This window comes from Suricata suricatta, chromosome 10 (assembly GCF_006229205.1).
Source record: "Suricata suricatta isolate VVHF042 chromosome 10, meerkat_22Aug2017_6uvM2_HiC, whole genome shotgun sequence".
NCBI lineage: Eukaryota > Metazoa > Chordata > Mammalia > Carnivora > Herpestidae > Suricata > Suricata suricatta.
Genome location: NC_043709.1, coordinates 134,085,373 through 134,104,435, shown reverse-complemented (window position 1 = coordinate 134,104,435; position 19,063 = coordinate 134,085,373). Strand labels below are relative to the sequence as shown.

General features: G+C 53.4%; 1 protein-coding gene and 2 long non-coding RNA genes across 8 annotated transcripts; 1 reads left to right on the top strand and 2 right to left on the bottom strand.

Moving 5' to 3' along the window:
- Window positions 1-455: 455 nt before the first annotated feature.
- LOC115304822 lies at window positions 456-9,382 on the bottom strand. 5 transcript variants are annotated; one of them, XR_003914626.1, is made up of 5 exons: window positions 7,822-9,382; window positions 5,012-5,255; window positions 3,280-4,501; window positions 2,347-2,599; window positions 456-1,097 (listed from the first exon to the last, which is right to left on the bottom strand). It is a non-coding gene; the product is annotated as an uncharacterized LOC115304822 (long non-coding RNA). The 5 variants fall into 5 exon arrangements; XR_003914625.1 differs by having other exon boundaries at window positions 3,280-5,255; window positions 7,822-7,907; window positions 8,224-9,382; XR_003914624.1 differs by having other exon boundaries at window positions 3,280-5,255; window positions 7,822-7,907; window positions 8,568-9,382.
- On the top strand, window positions 2,352-7,236 carry LOC115304823. Its single transcript, XR_003914627.1, has 2 exons — window positions 2,352-2,449; window positions 6,980-7,236. It is a non-coding gene; the product is annotated as an uncharacterized LOC115304823 (long non-coding RNA).
- A 2,992-nt stretch (window positions 9,383-12,374) lies between the features above and the next one.
- KLF6 (Kruppel like factor 6) lies at window positions 12,375-18,579 on the bottom strand. Of its 2 annotated transcripts, none has more exons than XM_029954646.1 (4): window positions 18,254-18,579; window positions 14,857-15,430; window positions 13,392-13,515; window positions 12,375-12,897 (listed from the first exon to the last, which is right to left on the bottom strand). In XM_029954646.1, the coding sequence occupies exons 1-4, from the start codon at window positions 18,353-18,355 to the stop codon at window positions 12,846-12,848; spliced, it is 852 nt and encodes a 283-aa protein (XP_029810506.1). In that variant the 5' UTR covers window positions 18,356-18,579; the 3' UTR covers window positions 12,375-12,845. The 2 variants fall into 2 exon arrangements, with proteins under 2 accessions (XP_029810506.1, XP_029810505.1); XM_029954645.1 differs by lacking the exon at window positions 18,254-18,579 and adding an exon at window positions 15,872-16,082.
- Window positions 18,580-19,063: the final 484 nt, after the last annotated feature.

Here is a 19,063-nt window from a genome sequence, read left to right as displayed (position 1 = left end):
GAGCCATCTGGGGCTCCGGGGATCTGAAAGGCACACGTCCATGTCCCCAGTCCCCACTGGAGGCATTACAGGGTTTAAGTGAGTTCACAGCTTCCAGAGCTGCTGATCGACTCCACCGCTGATGGATTCCACCTTCTACTCGCGGCCTGATCAGAGATTTGTCCCCGAGGGGGCTGGACTCGTTCTGTCACTCCTTTCCTGCACGTACAGGAGCGGGACAGAGGGGTGGGCGGCCAGCATGGGCTCATGAGCTGGGAGGGAACACGTCTAGAACGCAAAAGGGACATTTGACAAAAAGGGAATGACCCTCCTGTTCATTTTTTTAAATCTTTATTTATTATTGAGTGAGAGAGACAGAGCATGAGTGAGGGAAGAGCACAGAGAGAAGGAGACACAGAATCCCAAGCAGGTTCCAAGCTCTGAGCTGTCAGCACAGAGCCCGACGCGAAGCTTGAACTGACGAACCGTGAGATCATGACCTGAGCCGAAGTCAGACGCTCAACCGACTGAGCCCCCAGGCGCCCTGCCCTCTTGTCCACTTCGCAGGGACAGGCACTGCTGGGGACGCAGGCTCGCCGACCCTGATCCCTGCGTTTGTGCTGCGGCTTCTGGTCTGAGGCCGCCTTGCACCCGACCTGGGACCACGGTGTCGTGTGTGGACCCTGGACTGTGTGCGCCCGAGCTGCCCTGTGAGCTCACCCAGTGCCTGGACGTGTCCTCATCTAGCGGGCGTGGCCCCTGGTGACACGGGTCCTCTTCATGAAGAAAGAGCTCGCAGATGGCAGAAACCGGGGCTGGCCGCTGAGCGCAGGTGAGCATGACCTTGGCGGCGGGCGCACCCCGTGGAGGAGGTGGGGGCAGACGGCCGCCCTGGTGCCCGAGGCCTCAGCCCTCAGCCTGCCGGTCGTTGGCTAGGGCGACTAGCTGCAGTGGCGATGTCCACGCACAGGTACCTGCTGCCGACAGGTGAAGGCTCAGACACCCGGCAGGGACCACAGTGTCCCCATGAGCTGGTTTTCACCTGCTCAAGGCGCTCCTGCATCCCTGAGGCCTCTGGACGCACCGGACAACTCCAGGAGGGTGCAAAATTCTTGTCCCTGTTTTGCAAAGAAGAAAGTACAGAAATGATCCAAGCCCGAGTGGCCTGCCAGGTCCCAGGAGGCGCCCGCACGAATGAGCTTCACGGTCCCAGCGACGGCCCCACCGTCCCAACCGGAGCTGAGGGGGGCAGAGTGGCCACAGCAGCGCAGTCCTGCCCGCCCAGGGGTTCTCCGTGCGCTAGCCCCGAGCGCCGCACACTGCCTCAGGATTTGGGGGGCAGGTGTTCTCACCGCAGAGGAGTGCAGGGTCTGGGCCAGAGGGCACCAGGCCACCAGGCGCTCAGGCTCTGGTGCATTTTATATGCTCCTGAGAGGCCCTGAAAGGGCGTTTCCAGAGACCGTTCGCACAGATCGACGGAACGAAGACGAGTCATTAAACAGAACGGTGGCGGGGCAGCTGGGGGCTCAGTCGGTTAAGCGTCCGACTTTGGCTCAGGTCATGGTCTCACGGTTCCTGGGTTCAAGCCCCGCGTTGGGCTCTGTGCTGACAGCTCAGAGCCTGGAGCCTGCTTCGGATTCTGTGTCTTCCTCTCTCTCTCTGACCCTCCCTTGCTCACACTCTCTCTCTCTCAAAAATAAAAATAAAATACTAAAAAAAAAAAAAAAAAAAACTTCTGGAAAAAAAAAAAGAATGGTGGCTAAGAAACTTTCCATCCAAGGACTTGGGACAAAAGCAATCCCCCCCCCCCCCGAAGTGAGCCGTTTGGGGAACACCAGGCTGGGGTTTCGTTTCCTGCCGCCTCTGAGCACCGGGAGCTGCATGAGGGACGCAGGCAAAAGACTGGCGCTTAATACTTGCAGGGGCACCTGAGACAGACTCCCGGCTGCGGTGCCCAGCCCACCGCCAAGGGGACGCTCGAGGGAGGGATTCGAACTCAAGGTTCCCACCTCGGCTGCTGAGTCCTGCTACCTAAACCCTGAAAGAGACGACACGCACTTTGCAGGTCCAGGCTGGACCGGGTGCGTGGTGAGCGGAAGCAGCTCAGTGCCCTGTGGACCTTGAAGAAGAAGAGGGCACTGGCGCTGTGGAGGGAAGTCAGCTTGAAACGGCTTGCGGACAGGAACGGGGGAAAGGCCGCAGGCCGGGAGGAAGGAGGTTCGGGGTTTTTAGAGGTTTAAACCAGCCACCCGGGAGCACCCGGCTTACTCTGCAGTGGAAAAGGCTTTGCGTTTGGTTTAGAAGTAATATGTCAAAACACTTGATTACTTATTTAAATTTCAAAGCAAGTGCAGAACTCACGCTTACAGAGTTTCAGTTTCCTTTCCCCCATGGCGGCTGTCCTCAGAGGCTGGCGGCTCTGGCGGCTCTTTCCGGAGCATTCGGAGCATTCTGTGCATTGGTAGGAGGGGTAAGTCCTTTCAATTCATGAAAAGCTGAGAACCAGGAGCCCGAGTAGGTAGATGATGTTGCCTTTGTGTGTGACCAGGGACGGTGTGGTTGGCGTTGCGGGTTTCCCTGGCCATTTTCCACTGATCTTCAACAGCATCATCTTCTGAAACTGTTTTTTTAAAGTTTATTTTCATTTATTTTAAGAAAAATAGAGAGCAAGCAGGGGAGAGGCAGAGAGAGAGGGGGATAGAATCCCAAGCAGGCTCCCTGATGTCAGGCCAGAGCCCCACGCCAGGCTCGAACTCATGGACTGTGAGATCATGACCTGAGCTGAAATCAAGAGTTGGATGCTCAGTGGACTGAGCCACCTGGGTACCCCTGCAGTAGCTTTTGTATCTAAGGTGACGGGGGAGGAAAAGAATGGGCACAAACCGGGCAGGAGGTAACATCTTGGGTCAAATGAGTGGTTGGGTTTTATTTAGAATTAAGGCGTGGGGGCACCTGGGTGGCTCAGGTGGTGAAGCATCTGACTCCGGCTCAGGTCATGATCTCACAGTTTGTGGGTTCAAGTCCTGCGTCGGGCTCTGTGCTGACAGCTCTGAGCCTGGAGCTGCTTCAGATGCTGTGTCTCCCTCTCTCTCTGCCCCTACCCCAGTTGCACTCTGTTTCTGTCTCTTAAAAATTAAAAAAATAGAACTAAGGTATGCTTGCTGCTGGCAAAAGAAGCAAAGTAATGACAGAGCATTCATGCTTTCATCCTGCAATCATTCATTCACGGGCGGGCAGGTGCCATGCACCCACGCTAGGGGCCGAGCCCTCAGAGGGAGCACGCCGTTCACTGACTCCTACCTTGGGGAGTGAGGGAGAAAGCGAAGAAGCCCAGAGAAGAGGCAGGTGACGGAGGGTCAGGAGAGCAGGCGACACGGCCGGGCAGGGACTCCCAAGTGGCTCTCCCAGGACGAGGTCGTCCGTTCCCAAGACCTCGGGAAGGATGGGCAAGATGTTCTCTGAATACGACCCAAGCCCGTCACGGCAGAAATGAGCACAAACGCCAGGTCTGTGTTTGCTCAGGCCTTCGTCGGTGTTTGGTGGTGGAATCTGCCACGTGGGCCCAGAAATCAGGGCATGCGTGGGCCAGATCTCCCCGTGTGTGTGACTCCTGACCGCAGGGCACACTGTGCGGCCGGGGGGTGTCCTCCTGGGACTTGTTATCAGATCTGATCCGACCGGAGTCACCGGGGCTTGGAGGGCGCCCGCGAAGGGGCCGCGGGCACTCGCACGCACGGGCACAGTCGTCCCTGCCAGGCTGGAAGGGTTTATGGAGTGCCAAACTGATGCGCAGTGATGTGACTGGTGTGCAGGGACCACAGATCCTCAAGGGCTGCTTTGAAAGGCTACCTTCCTGACCATCAATTAATTACAACGGACAAAGAAAAGCACAAAGGAGTCTTGCATTGACTATCAAGTAAGGTAAGTAAAAGCAAAGCACAGAAGCTCAGAGAAGGAGACCCGTGGACTGGCGTGACCTGGGATGCTGGCGGAGGGGGTCAGCTTATGCCCTAAGGCTTGTAGGGAAGGGTCCGGACTCGGTCTTGGGATTCTCTGCAATGTCTGGGCCCCTAGGGGGTTCCCAGCCCCTCGCCGACACTCACTGACTGTTGAGAGAACGAATGACTGACTGAGTCAATGAAACATGGGCGTTGCCCTCCGACGCCCTGGCCCTGACTCGTGTGGACTCCAACTACGGGTAGGCTGAGCAGGTCAACATGGGTCTGGCCGGGAGCCCACGCACTTCACACAGGAGCACCTGCTCAGCTATGGAGTCTAATTCCTGACATTCATAAGACGGCTAAACAGAACCCAGCGTGCTGTGGGGCGAGACGGGCTGGCTAGTCTCCGGCCCCGCCTCCCCTGGCCGTGGGGGTCACCTGACTGCGCCTCAGGGCCAGTCTGCACAGCGAGGACACTCACAGCCGCCCCACACGGTGGTTAGGTCAGAGGCGCCAAGGGCAGCCATTGTCCCAGGTCAGCGTCGCACCCGGAGCGGTCGCTGGCGTCAGAATCCACTGGCCTTCTCGTTTGCCAAGAGAGAGCAGCCGGTAAGACTATTTTACAAACCACATCAACAAATAGCAACACCAGCGCCAAGACAACACAAACAACAACAACAAAACACAAAAAACAATGCAGGGGAAAAAACCCCCCAAACCTCTGGTAACATATGGTCATTTATTTTCACGAAAAGTAATGAAGGCGTAGCGCAAGGGGGTGAAAATAAAAAACAGGTGAATGAGCAAACATCAGAGTTTAACTGAAATAAAAGAAGAAAGAAGACAAACGGACATGTGTGTCTGAAGGTGGGCACAGGAATGTTGACTGGCCAGAGCATGTGCCAGATGAAAGCGGCTTCCAGCAGGATGCTGATACCTGGTGCTGGACAGGGTTTTCCACGCCCCTGATCCACGGAGGCAGGAGGAGTGTAAGAAGTGAAATGAGTGTAAGAAGTGAGGAGACATCCGCAAAATGGTAACTGAGGCACAGCCCCCTGACTGAGGACAACGGGACCAGTCTAAGGACTTACAGCCGCTCCTGGAAACTGAGGAAACATTTGGGACTTGTCGCTTCCCGGTCATTTGTCAAAAACACGGTGAATTCAGCTCACGGGAGCTGCTGGTCACTTCCGTTCTGCCGTGGGTCAGCCCGTTCACGGCTGCTGACGGGAAGGTGTTCGACGTAACGGTTCCTGTAGCACGGCGAGAATTCCAAGAGGAACTACGTTATTGATCATGGAAACGCCCCACAAAGCCCAAGCTTGTCCCTCGTCCCTGGGAAACGTGGAAAACAAACGTGAGTGAAATTCACCTAATGCTGAGCTACAAAAATCTCTTTTTAAATAAATTCAGGGGGGGAAGCAAGGGTTACTTTCCTGAGTGAGAAATAAATACCCAGCGCACATTGATAATGAGCACCGACCCTCCGTCATCTGTCACGGGCCAGACGGCAGCCAGGCTCTCCAACGTGTCTTTTCTCTCGACCGTCAACAACCCCAAGAGGATGTCCGTGATTCCCATTTTGGAGATGAGAAACACAGAATTTAAAGGATTGAAGAAAGCATCACCACGAGCTGGGAACTAATGAATCTTCTTATTTGTAAAGTTCTCCGTGGGAAGGCTCCCCGCAGGTTCCCCAGAACACAGGAGGGTCAGTACAATTGCTAGAACTCCCTCAAAACTCGGTAACTCCCAGACTGGGTCACGGGGAACCGGGCGGAGGGAACACACAGCTTGAAGGAAGGGCCCCGGGGCATCTGGACAGCAGCTTTCCCACGTTCTTGCGCAGGTGCCTGCCGGGCAGGTGCCCTCCTGCTGTCATGGAATTCCTCAGGTCCTTAAAAGGCAAGGCTCCTGATGACCTAGGCACAGGAAGGTCAGTGGGCGGGGCGTGACTGATGCCCCAGAGCCCGTGGCCGCTGGCTGCCTTCCTCTCGCAAACCCCATCCACTTTCCTGGTCACAGCGAGTCTGCAGGTGCTTCCCACCTGTCCCTGCTCTGGACAAACTGCAGGTCTGAGTGTGGTGCAGCCCGAGACTGGACAAACCTCAGGCACAAGGAGGCAAGTGGCCGTGCCACCCGGTCAAGGGCCCCTGCCGCTCTTACCGCTCCCTTAGGTAGATCATTCGGGGGTCCTGGATGCTGCAGGAGCAGCCCCAGAACAGCTGGACCTTCAGTGGCCGCTGCCCAGTTGTCCGAGAGAGCCTCCGCTGACCGTCCCCACCTTCCTGTCGGGCCCGGTGCCAGATGGGTCCCTGAACAGGATGCCTATAGGCCGGTATTTTACATCTGGAATGGACACCAATGTTCTCTTTCACTTACTTAACTGAACGACCTGTAGATCAGAATCCCCCCGAAGGTGGTTTTACCATAAGGAGTTACATTTGTACAGTTAAAACATAGGCACATAAAGTATGTCTCATGGAGAGACACGAGGCACTTTGGAGCTGTGCAGAAGGGAGCTGTTTCGGGGGACGGTGAAAGGAACGATTTGGAACGGGGCTTTCACATTCCGGTCTCAGAGCGGAGAGAGGAGGCAACCCCTTCGGGGCTGTTCCACCTGTCCCCTCCCCCCTCCTCTGGCCCATCCCCTCCCCTGCACAAGCGGAAAAGCGCCCCCAACATCACCGCCTGCTTCCACAGAACCTTCCCTGACAAAGCGCGCACAGGCCATCAGCTATGTGGCACGTCTGAAAGGAAGTCTTGCACAACTAAGGCAAAGTGTGGTAATGTGAAACTGAAGAAACGCAGGAGAACAGAAGTGTGCTTAGCTGGTACATGCAGGTCACCCCCAAACGTGCCGAGGCGCCCAGCACTGCACAGAGCTGCGGAAAGCGCCGACGCGCAGTGGGGGGCACTCTCCCATTATCTACTGAGCCTTTTTGAAAGTTAATCATTGTTTATGGCAGCTTGGAATTGGGGGCTCTTAATTTAAGGAACTGTTCCAGATCATATGATATCTTTGGGTTTTCTTTTCTTTTCTTTTTTTCTTGGTACAGATTATGTAAAGGGAAGTCAGCGCAAGGGGCCTGGAAAGTTGGGAGGAACAGACAGTGACCGTGGACATTCTGGTTAAATCTGCTTTTATTGAAAGTTCTGCGGTGACTGCTCAGCCCAGCATGGCTCCCGTAGGACATGTGGCATCCAGACTCTGACTTAGGCTCCTTTTTACTCACAGACATTTAGAGAATCCTCATTAAAGTTACTTAGAGTGAAACAGAGAGACCATGTTATAAAATAAACCTAGTTAAATACACTTTGTTGCATTGCCTCGTTTGTGTGATGCATGGACCTAATTTTCCTCTCTTTGTGTCTTAACTATGTACATTAGGTGATGCTTGCCAATTAATGCAGGATGTCACATCCCCAATTGCTTTTTCTATCTTCTTAAACATTAAAAATAAATACAGGCCATCTGTCTCATATCTTGAAAGCAATTCAAAATGGTTACTTTTGTTTGCTCAGGATTATAGCACAGTTTATAGCTTTAGTGTCTCTGAATTGTAAGAAAGTTCTGTCTCCATTTCATAAATGCAACTTCATTTTCAAGTGCATCTCACGGAATGCACAGAAGGCTCTCGGGAGAGCCTGGACAAGACAGAAAGCAGGGGGGTGGTGATGGAAACCTTGGTCTTTGGCATTTGAGAGGGCGGGACTGAATGCTCAGCCTGCTGTTTCCTGGCCGGCTGGTCTTGGGAAAGGACCATAACCTCACGAAACCTCAGTATCTCTATCTGTGAAATGGGATGACACTATTGCGTGGTATGCTCTGGGAAATATACAGAGATACACACACTCCCAGAGAGACAGAGACAGGCAGAGAGAGGGCGAGGGGACTTACTTCCTACCCAGCTCCCGGGTACGGTGTAAGAAGTAATAATCACCATCATCAGCCACCTGGAGCAGGGGAGTAATTCAGTTTGAGGACTGTGGTGGGGAAAAAAAATAGTTCAGAGTAGCAGGAGGTTAAATCCTAAGAAAGGAACCGCATAGAAAAGCTCTGTTCGTTCTCCACAGCAATTAAAATAGGAAGGTAAACAAGTCGACTCCGATCACCCACTGCCCCTCGAGCCCCCAGGTCAGCTGGAGCGTGCAGAAGGGGAGAACTCAACACACCTCGGGCCCGCCAGGGCTCCCAGGGCGCCTTTCCAAGAGGTTTTTAAATAGAGGAGTAAATAAATAAATAAATAAATAAATAAATAGCTGGTATGCCATGAGGCCCCAAATGCCTGAATAACTTAACTGTAATCAAAGGGGCAAAGGGCGATTTGAGAACGCTCCATTTTCCATCCGAGGGCAGAGCCATTTTCTCCACAATAGTTTCTACTGTAGCCGAGCTTTCTGAAAATGGTCAATGTGTAATTTGACATCCACCCTACACTCACAGACCACAGAACCGTAGCGCCTGCAAAATGCCAGGCGCACGTGACCTGCCCCCAAATATTTCAGCAATAAGAAAATGGAGGTCCGGTGGCACACAGCAAATTGCCCAAAAGCACACGGCTGCTTCAAACAGGAACAGACTTTTGAGCTGGGTTGCAACAAATTCGTGAAGCACAGTGAAATCTCCTTCTCTTCTATAAATACCCTTGGTTTCCAGCCGACTCCCCTTCTGACAGCCCTCCGTGCAGCCTTATTTGAACATAATTGAGCTCTTGGGCATAGTCTTCGCATGACAGAGTGGTCGAGTCTCACGGGTAGCCGAGAATGTTCGATGCAGCTTTTATTTAGCCGCACGGCCAGGGCGGTCCAACTATTAGTCATCCTGACATGCACTTCGGAACCGCACACCCAGGAGTCCCGGCAGCGACCCAGCTTCCTGCCAACGCCCACACTGCAACTCTGCAAATCGCTGATATTTTTTACTGCAGTTCTAGAAAGACAATTACTTAACATTCCTAATCGGGGGAGGCGTTTAAACCTCCCCTTCCTAATTATAAAATTAAAGGCCAACTAGTGTAAACCCTGTCGGTAGAAAAATGAAGGTGTGCCAGGAAGATCCGTAGCAAGCAACTGAAAATCAAGAATGTCCCTCAACTGGGAACGGCATGAAGAAGCTCTTTCCTACGGAAATTTCCATAATCCCATGCTCGGAGTTCTGGAGAGCACGCCGATCTTACCCGGGCTCTGCTGGTCTTCATATGATCTGGACGGGGCTTGCTCACTGCGAACGGAGTTGCTACCAATCGCACAGTGAGACTGAGACTAAGAGCTACAGGTACAGGAAACATTGCTGGAGACTAAAAGCTATCGCATTTTCGCACAAACTACCTCTAGTGCATCCTGCTGGCCCTAAAAAACATATAAAACCACATATCATGTAAACAAGCGTTTACTTTTTGCTCTATTTTACTGGGTCAATCAGTAAATATATATTTTATTTTTTAAATTAAAAAAATGTTTATTCTTTGAGAGAGAGAATGAGAGAGGCAGAGACAGGCTGCAAGCTGGGGAGGGGCAGAGAGAGAGGGAGACACAGAATCAGAAGCAGGCTCCAGGCTCTGAGCTGTCAGCACGGAGCCCGACGCAGGGCTTGAACCCACGAACTGCGAGATCATGACCTGAGCTGAAGTCGGACGCTTAACCGACTGAGCCCTCCCAGGTGCCCCAGTAAATATATATTTTACATAAAAGGGTGAGTTGAAGGCCAGGGTGTGACTGTTGGGCCAGCTGACTCTCCTCTGTCATTTCTCCCTTCCTCGGGGGCAGCTGGGCTCCTCTTCGCTCCCAGGACAGGCTGCTAATCGAAAAGCCAGCAGGGGGCGGGGCGGCGGGGGAGGGCAGGGGTGGCTGGCAGGTTGCACAAGGCCGATTTCCCAAGGAGGAGCAGCGTGATGAACAGAACAGCAATCTGTTTCAACACCTCCCCTCCCCGCCCCCCCCCACCAAAAACCACCAGACTCGAGATGCTGATAAGAATTCTTTTATGTTATTCCAATAAAAAATACATTCATACAGAAATATAACAATCTTGCAAAAAACAATTTCAAATAAAATCTTGTAAAACAAAATTTTACAAAAATCTTACAAAGATTCTTTAGATAACAGGGTGCTTCAAAAAAAAAAAGAAAGAAATTTCACTAATAGAAATTTTTTTAATGTCAAGCAAAAATTCTGCTTGATTGAGGCTCAGTTATCACCTGAACAGAATGTAATTCTTTATGTACTTGCTTATTAGGAAAATTACAGGCATGGACACACATGGCATCGAGCCCCACCCCGCCCAACACAGGACAGGGCAAGCTGCTGTGGTTTGGTTTTTTTTTTTCCTTCTTTCCTTTTTTGTCTTTCGATTACCTTCTTGCTTAATGGGATTGTTATGGCTAAGCGACAGAGCAGGGCCAAAAAAGGAGTTTCCCCAAACCCAGCAAATCAAGTGCCTGGATTTGGAACCGCCAAAAGAAAAGTGCATTTCCCCCACCCCCCACCCACCGCAGCAAAATGAAATGGGTTCTTCAGGTATGTGTATTCAGCCCAGATTGAAAAACAAAACAAAACGAAAAAACCAGTTATGCGAGCTTTCATCGTTGCTCATTTCCAGGAAGATCAAACAAAATGCCAGGCCAGCCAGACTCGTATGTGTGTATATATATATATATATATACACATATATCAAGACAAGACCCACACCCACAAGCCAGCAGCTGGATGAAATAGCAGCCATGCTGTGGTATGCCAATTCGGGGAAATGACTCGTTGGAAGAATCTATGTGCTGGAAAAAATAGCTTCATCTGCATAAAAAGTATTCTAAGAAAGAACCCCTGTGATTAGCTGACTCTTAAGTTCGATGTTCCAATAAGGCTGAAATTCAAAATCAAAACCTTGGTGCGTCTGAGACCAGTTAGTGGGTACCATTCCCTCGGAGCCACTTTGGAAGGGCCGGTGGCCCTACTCTGGACCCGCCAATAAGGACGGGCAAAGTCAGCAGTCTGGTGGAGATTGGATGCCAAGAATCTGTAGCAAATCATTAAATTACAGATAAAGCCTTTATAAAAGTTATAGTTTTCATGTTTACCTCCTTTATGGCCATTCTGAAATATTTCTTCACAGGCTGTGGAATTTCCTAGCTCAACATTCTTATTTTTCCTTAAAAAAATATTTATATATTATCTATATATATGTATATATATACACACATACACACACACACACATACACATACGTTACACACAAATATACACACACAAGAATTCCGCCCACTTTTTAAAAAAAGTAATATACTTTCTGTATTACCAACAGATACATGTGTGGACCTTGTGCCTTTTAAGCAAATACATGAACATTGTTTTTTTATACTTCTGTGTCTTTAATATGCGTGGAGACGCTACAGATTAAATACAGCCGGTGTGTGATCTATACACAATGGTTGTGCAAAGTCTGTGTGAAAGTCTCATGGTGGCAGAAATGGTCCGATTTTCCCATGATCCTGTGTCTTCACTTTAACACGGACAGTCAAGTTGTCAAAACTATCGAGTAAATACTGACTTGTTGGGGAAGTTTTATCTCTCTCTCTCTGTCTTGGTGAAGGAGGACTTTTAAAGAGATTTTTTTTCTCCTCTGTATAATATATTGATACAGTACAATGCCAGGTGAAAAAAAGAGCCTTAATAAAGCATGCATCAGCCATACCCCTGTATGAGACCCCGCAGGAGGGGCCACTCGCATAAGGCACCATTATTAAGATCTACAGTGCATTAACAGCTAGAAAACCAGAAATTAGTCCTCAAGGCATAAATAAGAGAAACTTAGCTGCATGAGAAAACAGTTTCTAAGATTTAGTGGTTTCATCCACCCAACTGAGAAAACTTTTAGGTTCTTAGTCTAATGCAACATTAGACCTGCAATTCCCAGCCCTAGCGTTCTGGATACCCAACAGAAGATGCCCAACGCCTTCAAAGGGCATCCCGGAATGCTCCGAAAAGGGAATTCAAACTCAGAATCTTTTAAAAAATAATCCTAAGCTGCACAGCGCCTTTCTGAAAGGGAGTGTTACAAAATCGAGGGGGGGGATTGTGTATTGCCAGGCCCAGATGGTCAGGGAGCACTGAATTTGACCGACCACGTCTTCGCTGCTCAGTAACTGGAATCAACGGTGTAGCCTCTCTCGATTGAATAATGGAAAAGCAGATCGTCCCCCAGACCATGCAGTACTTTGCGTCTTACAAGGAAAAGTTATCGATGTGTTACATTTGTAGATACACAGCTTATACGACGGTAACAGATGAGCTCATGGTAGCCAGTAAACAAGCTACTTGACACATTGCACGTTTCATACCTGCACCAGACACCGCACGTTCTCCCACACGGGAAGGGGGTCCCCTCCCCACACCCACGCACTGCCACTCGGGGGTCTTGACCACCCACTCCCGCCCCGCCCTCCATAGGTTCCCTTCTTTTTTTTTTTTTTTTTTTTACAGGTTTATTCTAAGGCGCAGACCCCACCCCCTCGGAGACGTCTGGTGGTCGTCTCCTCTCGTGGTATATACTCCGCACACACAAAACATTCAAACTACGCGTTTGCTGCCTCTCTCGGCCTTGCCACCGCCAGGGACGGGCCTCGGCCTCATCACACAGTCCACCCAAGCGCTAACATTCTCAGTGCACATGCTCTCGGCAAAGGCTTAGGGACCGCTCGGAAGGGAGGTACCGGCGGTGAGTCGGGGCCACCCAAACGCCACACGCCGCGCGAGCCCGGCCACTTCTGACGTGACGGCTTCGCCCTCGAGAGACCTTCCAAGCAGAGGTCCTGGAGGCAGCTGGGTGGGGTGCAAAATGGCATGCTTTGGCTGGGACACGCACCCTCCTTCCACGGCTGTCTCTCAGCCTGGAAGCCTTTTAGCCCGCAGGGGTCGCCGTGCTGCCCCTCACAGGTGCCTCTTCATGTGCAGGGCCAGGTGGTCGGACCTGGAGAAACACCTGCGGAGCAAACCGGCATCCAACAAGTTAGGTGCGTGCGCGGCCTCGGCCTCGGCTGGGGTTATAGACCCGGCCTGCCCTGCGCCCCCCCACCCCCGCCCCCCTCCCGCAGGGAAGTGGGCTGTGAGTCAGGACGTTCACCCTCGGGGCAGGGGCTTGCAAGCCGCAAGGGCTCCAGGCGGCTCTCGGGGACACTCTCCCCCCCCCCCCCCCCCCCCCCCCCCCCCCCCCCCCCCCCCCCCCCCCTCCCCCGCCCCCCGACCTCACTCCCTGGCCTGCAAGTTCCAACCATCTTCAGAAAGTATGAATGAAATCACTCTCCCCTCACACAGTTCTTCCTAATTTGGGCACTGGCAGCTTAGGGCCGCTCTGCAGAAAGTCCCCGGCTGCGATGACAAATGCCATCGCGGGACAGGGGACAGCCTGCCTTCTCCGCCGCACGCCCGTCCAGGGCTGGCCCGGCGTTCGCGCCCCTGCACTCTGGGAACACGTACCTGTCACAGTGAGAACATTTAAACGGCTTGGCGCCAGTGTGCTTTCGGAAGTGTCTGGTCAGCTCATCGCTTCTTGCAAAACGCCACTCACACCCTTCCCATGAGCATCTGTAAGGCTTTTCTCCTGGAAGAGAGCACAGGACAGCACTCGTGATTTCACTGAGTGGTGGGGGTGTGTGTGTGTGTCTGTGTGTGTGCGTGTCCGCGCGCGCCGTGACAGAGCTCTGGGAAACGGCTGGACCAAAGTCAACCCGTGGGCAAGACCGGCCTCCTCGGGGATTCACGGCCCCCCTCCAGGTAAGGACGGAGCCGGCCCTCGAGGGGACACGGGGAGCCCCTCCTGACCTTGGCGGGGCCCACGTGACCGTCATCAGGGCTAACGTGGAAGAATGACAATTACTCAGACGGGGAAATAGTTCTGCGCTGACGCGCCTGCTGCACCCGCGGCCGCGGGCTTTGATAGCTCTCTCCATGGAAACGGTTTCTCTCAAGCACTTATTTTGTTCCTTACTCACTTCCCTGTGGAATGAGGCTTTGTAGTTTCCTCCGGGAAGCGACATTTCTCCAAAACTGAGGTCATGAGTTTCTGGGAAACCCCATCCTCAGGCCTTGAAAGCACTTTCTAAATGACTGTCCGACGGCCAAATTGCCTTCATCCGTGGGCCAGAGAGTAACCCCGAATTCACCGTGAGCTCTGCGTGCGGCAGTGAAGGTTCTGCCGCGCCCCGTCCTCAAGTGTGACGTCGGGGAGGACAGACGGGGACCCTGACTCAGGGGTGCAAGGCGCCCGCCGCATTGCCGGGGCTCGGTTTACCCGACTCCATCCACAGCATCCCTCCCTCCTCTGGAACTAGTCTGATTCTGCGCCGTGACCCCAGCCTCTCACGGTGATTTCAGATGTGGCTGTCATCTAGGTTGTGGTCTTTTGTGACAAAGTTGTTTTTTTTTTTAAACTGGTTTCAGAAAACAAAGGCCACGTGACACAGAGACAATCTCAGGAAGTACCCACGGATCAGTCCCGCTTCCCATGTTGCGCACTGGCCAAGCGCCCGGCTGGCAGCACGGCTGGCACTGGCATGCTCCCCCACCCAGCCCCCCCTTTCTGCCCACCCTGGAGTCTCATGTTCAGGAAATCCCGGGCCGGTCCATGTGACGGTCTGCGGGGACGCCGCAGACCGGACACCGCGGCCCGGCTGGGCGGGGAGGTGGGAGCAGGTGAGGGGGGTGGGGTGTAGGCAGAGGATGGGATTTACCTCGTGCGGTTGATCTCAAAGTGTCAACCGTTCATCGGGCTCACTGTCCAGTCCTGCCGCTCCTACTCTGTCCTCCCCAGAGACCCAACTCTTTTGGGGAGCCACGAGGTGAGGACGCGTCCGCTCGGCGGGGCCCCGGCCCCCTCCCAGGGCTGGTGCCAGTCAGCGGCGCCCACCAGCGGCCCGCCTCCCGCGTGGCAGGAGGGACTGACCTGTGTGAGTGCGCTGATGAGCTTTCAAGTGCGAGCTCTTGGTGTAAACTTTCCTGCAGCCGTTAAAGTGGCACCGATGCACCCTCCTCCGGCCGTCCGGGGACGCGTCCCCGCTGGCCTTGTCGCCCGGCTTGCCCGCGGTCCCGCCGCGCGCCTTCCCGGGAGGGTGCGGCTCGCCGGGCGCGCAGCCCCACAGGTGAGAGGCCTCCCTGCTCAGTTCTGGAGAAGAAGGGGGCGTGGAGGTGACGGACGAACTCAGGGTCCCCGAGCTGACCAAGACTTCGCCCATGGGGTCGGAGGAAAACTTAGTGGTGGGGGAGAGTTCCTCGGAGCTGTCGGAAGACTCGCTGCTCACGTCCGAGCTGAGGCTGTTGGTCTCCACGTTGTAAGCAAAGCCAGGACTGTGCAGGGCGTCCTCGGGGGGACTGGAGGACAGCTTCAGGTCCGGGTCCTCCTTTTTCTCCCGAGCCAGGATGATTTTGGTCCACAGATCTTCCTGGCTGTCGAACTTGATTTCGGAGGCCGACACATAGCAGGGCTCGCTCTGGAGGTAACGCTCCAGCTCCAGGCAGGTCTGTGCGAAAGGAACCGCAAGAAGGCATGTGATTGTGACGACTGAAAATGGAACCGAAAGCAACTTGCCAAAAACCAGGCAGGAATCGAGGGCAGGTGGACCGTGGCCGTGGCCGTGGCCACGGGGCTATAAGAATGGCGTCCCTCGGACAGCGAGGGGAAGGCTGTTTCGAGGAATGGACACGCACTCGGAAGAAAGACCAGAAGGGGAGCTTCCCCTGGCCTCCCCAGGCCGGACCGGTGGCCACAAGGACCGATGGCCACGAAGCCATTTTGGTTACAGTTCCCAGTGTTGACGTTACTAATGAGTTTCCCTAAGCTGCACAAAGAAAACCAGCCTGAGCCAGTACCCCCCTCCCCCGGACTGGTTTAACCAGATTATCTGACAGTCTGAGCGCCATGTGCATTAAGGAATGCCCGGCCGCCCTCCCTTCTCACGCACAAGACAGAAAGGCGGCCCTGCCCGCATCGCAATGTGCTCTGACATTTCTTCAGACACAGCTGAGAGCACAGGGCCACCCTCGCCGGCATCCGCGGCCAGCTGGAGGTCTGTTTCGGGGACGTCAGTGGAGCTGCAGAGAAAACACCCCATTTCCTGCATAGCCCCGACCTGGGAGGCTTTCAAAGAATGCCATGCCCAAGTGCAGGGCCGCACTCACACACAACTTTAATGACTTCCACAGCGGTCAGAGAAAAACAAGAGCTTCAACAACAGGAGTGGGGCAGTCCTTCCAGAATGGCCGGCTGCTATTGTGCAGAATGCAGGAGGGGAAATTCCTCCCCAGCCCTGCTGGGAGTCCCACAATGGACAAGAACTTTATCTACTGGCCAAGAGTACAACTGTGTGAGTCATCGCTGTGTTTCTTTCACGCAATGCCAAAGGAGACTTCCTTTTGAAATGCTGACCAGCGGCCAGAAAAGGACAAACACACACGCAGGTGTCACGGACCGTGCCCCCCCCCCCCCCCCCCCCCCCAGCCAACCTTTCAAGAAGCTACAACTGCCCAGAGACGGGCATCCCCTCTCCCTACCACCTCAAACTTTCTAGCCACTGGAAAAGAAAACCAGTAGGAAACATTTTAGGATTACATTACGTCTGCCCTTATCTCTACTAGGATCAACTGCCCGCATGCCCATATAAGGCTGCCTGTACAACTGCCTGTCTACAGATTTCAATTTCTACAGCAAACTCTGCAAATCATTTTCAGGACTCGCAAAGCCTACCCAAAGGGCTCACGCTTGCTTACTGAGCAAATGTGCCTGCTAGAATATAGCACATACCCTTCTCCCTCCCCACAGACTCGTCACAGCCAGCATGAGCAAGCAAAGGGGGCGAAAAACCCCATCATTGTTTTCTCTTTACCCCTAAAAGCAGACGTCTGAGTTACAGTACAGTGCTCTGAGGAGCTGTGCTCCGGGGATAGCCAGCAAGGTATCTGATTGACGTTCCAAAGAAAAAAGAAAGCACATTTACTGAGATCTTGCTAAACTTTAATAATCTGGCTAATTTGAAATCTCCATTACGCCGATAAGCACTGGGGACCGAAACGAAGCTCTCCCAGAGTTTAAAAGCCTTGGAAGGCCACCGGCAACTCAGCCTGGCTTGGGGCCCAAATCCCAAATGCCCGAAGGAAACTACTTAGATCAATTTCAATCACGTCCTAGGGAGCAGCTACTTTAGGAGGAAAAAGGGGGGGGAGACGAGGCAGGACAGGGCTGGGAACGGTTAAGCAGGCCTGGGAAGGTTGCAGCACTTTGCATTTCATCCCCTTTAAAAGCTTTCTAGGCTTTGAAACCCATAGAACATATTTGATCTGCTAATTCACTTAGTGACAAAAAGCCAACAGCCTAGCTGGGCAGAGACAGCCCTGACCCCTCCTTCTATCTTTTTAAAGACAATGGGACGAGTGTCAGAATCTCCTCTTTCCCTCCAGGCAATCCTAACAATTGGGGAGGGTGGTGGGTAACTTTCTTAAACGTCCAATGTCAAAAATTCCAGTTCCACTAAAAAAAAAAAATGCCGGAAACTAGGACTCTTCTTCTCAAACTCAGACTTGGAGCAATTTGGACGGGCTCATTGTCATATGACTGATAAGTCACTGGTTGTGCAAACATTGTTGGCTTTTTTTTTTTTTTATTCCGGTCAACAAAAGAAGCAGGTAAGAAAATCAAGACAGATCAAAAACACATCTTAAGGATTCCAGAGAGAAAAAAGACACTGGAAATAGCCCAGGAGAGAAAAGGAGCTGGTGGATGTGTCCCTGGTGACATTTTTAATTAAAAAAAAAAAAAAAAACCACAACTCTATATACAGACACCAAAAAAAGAAAAAAACCCAAAAAACAAAACAAAAACAAGTTCCCCATTAAAAAACATGCCCTTGGCAGCCCATTCAAGTTCATATGACAAGATCCAGCTGTGGAGTCTGGAGCCGGTACAAACACCAAACTTCCGCCGAGGGCTCGGGCGGCGATCAGGCCGCGGGGCCGGGGCTGCCCTCCGGAGGATGCAGTCCCGAAGCCCCAGAAACGGGCGAAAACAGTGGGAGAGACGACGCGCCGCTGCGCCCCGCTCATATGACAACTCCGCTCCACGCCGTGAAGGGCCCCTTTAAAGTGCCTTCCGCACGCAGGCAGGAGATGTGCGTTTTAGGACTAATTATTTTAATTTTTTTAAAAAAATGTACCCAAGCCATTGAAAAAGAAAAAAAAAAAGCAGAAGAGGAAAAATAAATGCACCTCCAACCACACACCATCCTGGCCGAGCGTGCATGCACTCCCTCCGCGGTGCACCGGGCACCTGGCACACGAAAATTCCAATTTACCTGTTGCCAATATTCCTCCAGGGAGGGCAGCGCCGAGAAGTAACCAGTCTCGTGCACAATCTGGAGTTCCTGGAAGATGCCGCACATTGGGAGTACATCCATGTCGGGTTGGAAAAGACAGTCACTGCTGTTGTGAAAACAGGGAGGTGTGCGGTCTGGAGTCGGGAGCGCAGCAGCCGTGCCTGCAGCGCCGGGGAAAGTTTCATGCAAACTCAGTGCACAGCAATTAGGCGCCGCGGGTTCGGATCCTGCCGGAGCCCAGAGACGCGCTCTCGAGCCCACACAATATTTGCAAACACCGGACTGACTGCAAACGTAACCCCTGCAAAACTTCCCTATTCAAAGCTCCGCTGCCAGCCTCCCCCTCCTCCCCGCCTGGCTCCCCCCACTCCCTCCCCCCACGTGACTCGCCCGCGCCCGCCCCGTGCACCGCCCAATCACGCTGCGCCCGGCCCGGGGGCCGCGCGCCGGTGATGTCAGCTTCGGCCAATGGCAGGCGGTGACTCACAGCGGCCCCGCCTGGCGTGACCGAGCCTCTCCATCACAGCCCTCGCGATTGGCTCAATTCGAACTTCAGGCGGCTCTGATTGGGGGGCGTCCTCGCAGGCTATTTTTAGCAGGGTATATAAGGCGCGGGCTGCCGCGCGCCGGAGGAGTCGGCGCTGGGAGGTGCAGGCCGAGCGCCTCAGTGCGCCCGCGGCCGGCCGAGGGAGCCGCTCCTCCCGTCCCCCGGTCCGCGTCCCATCCCCCGGTCCCCGCGCCCCGGTCGCAGTCCCCGTCCCGGTCGTCCGGGCCCGGCGCTCGGGCCAG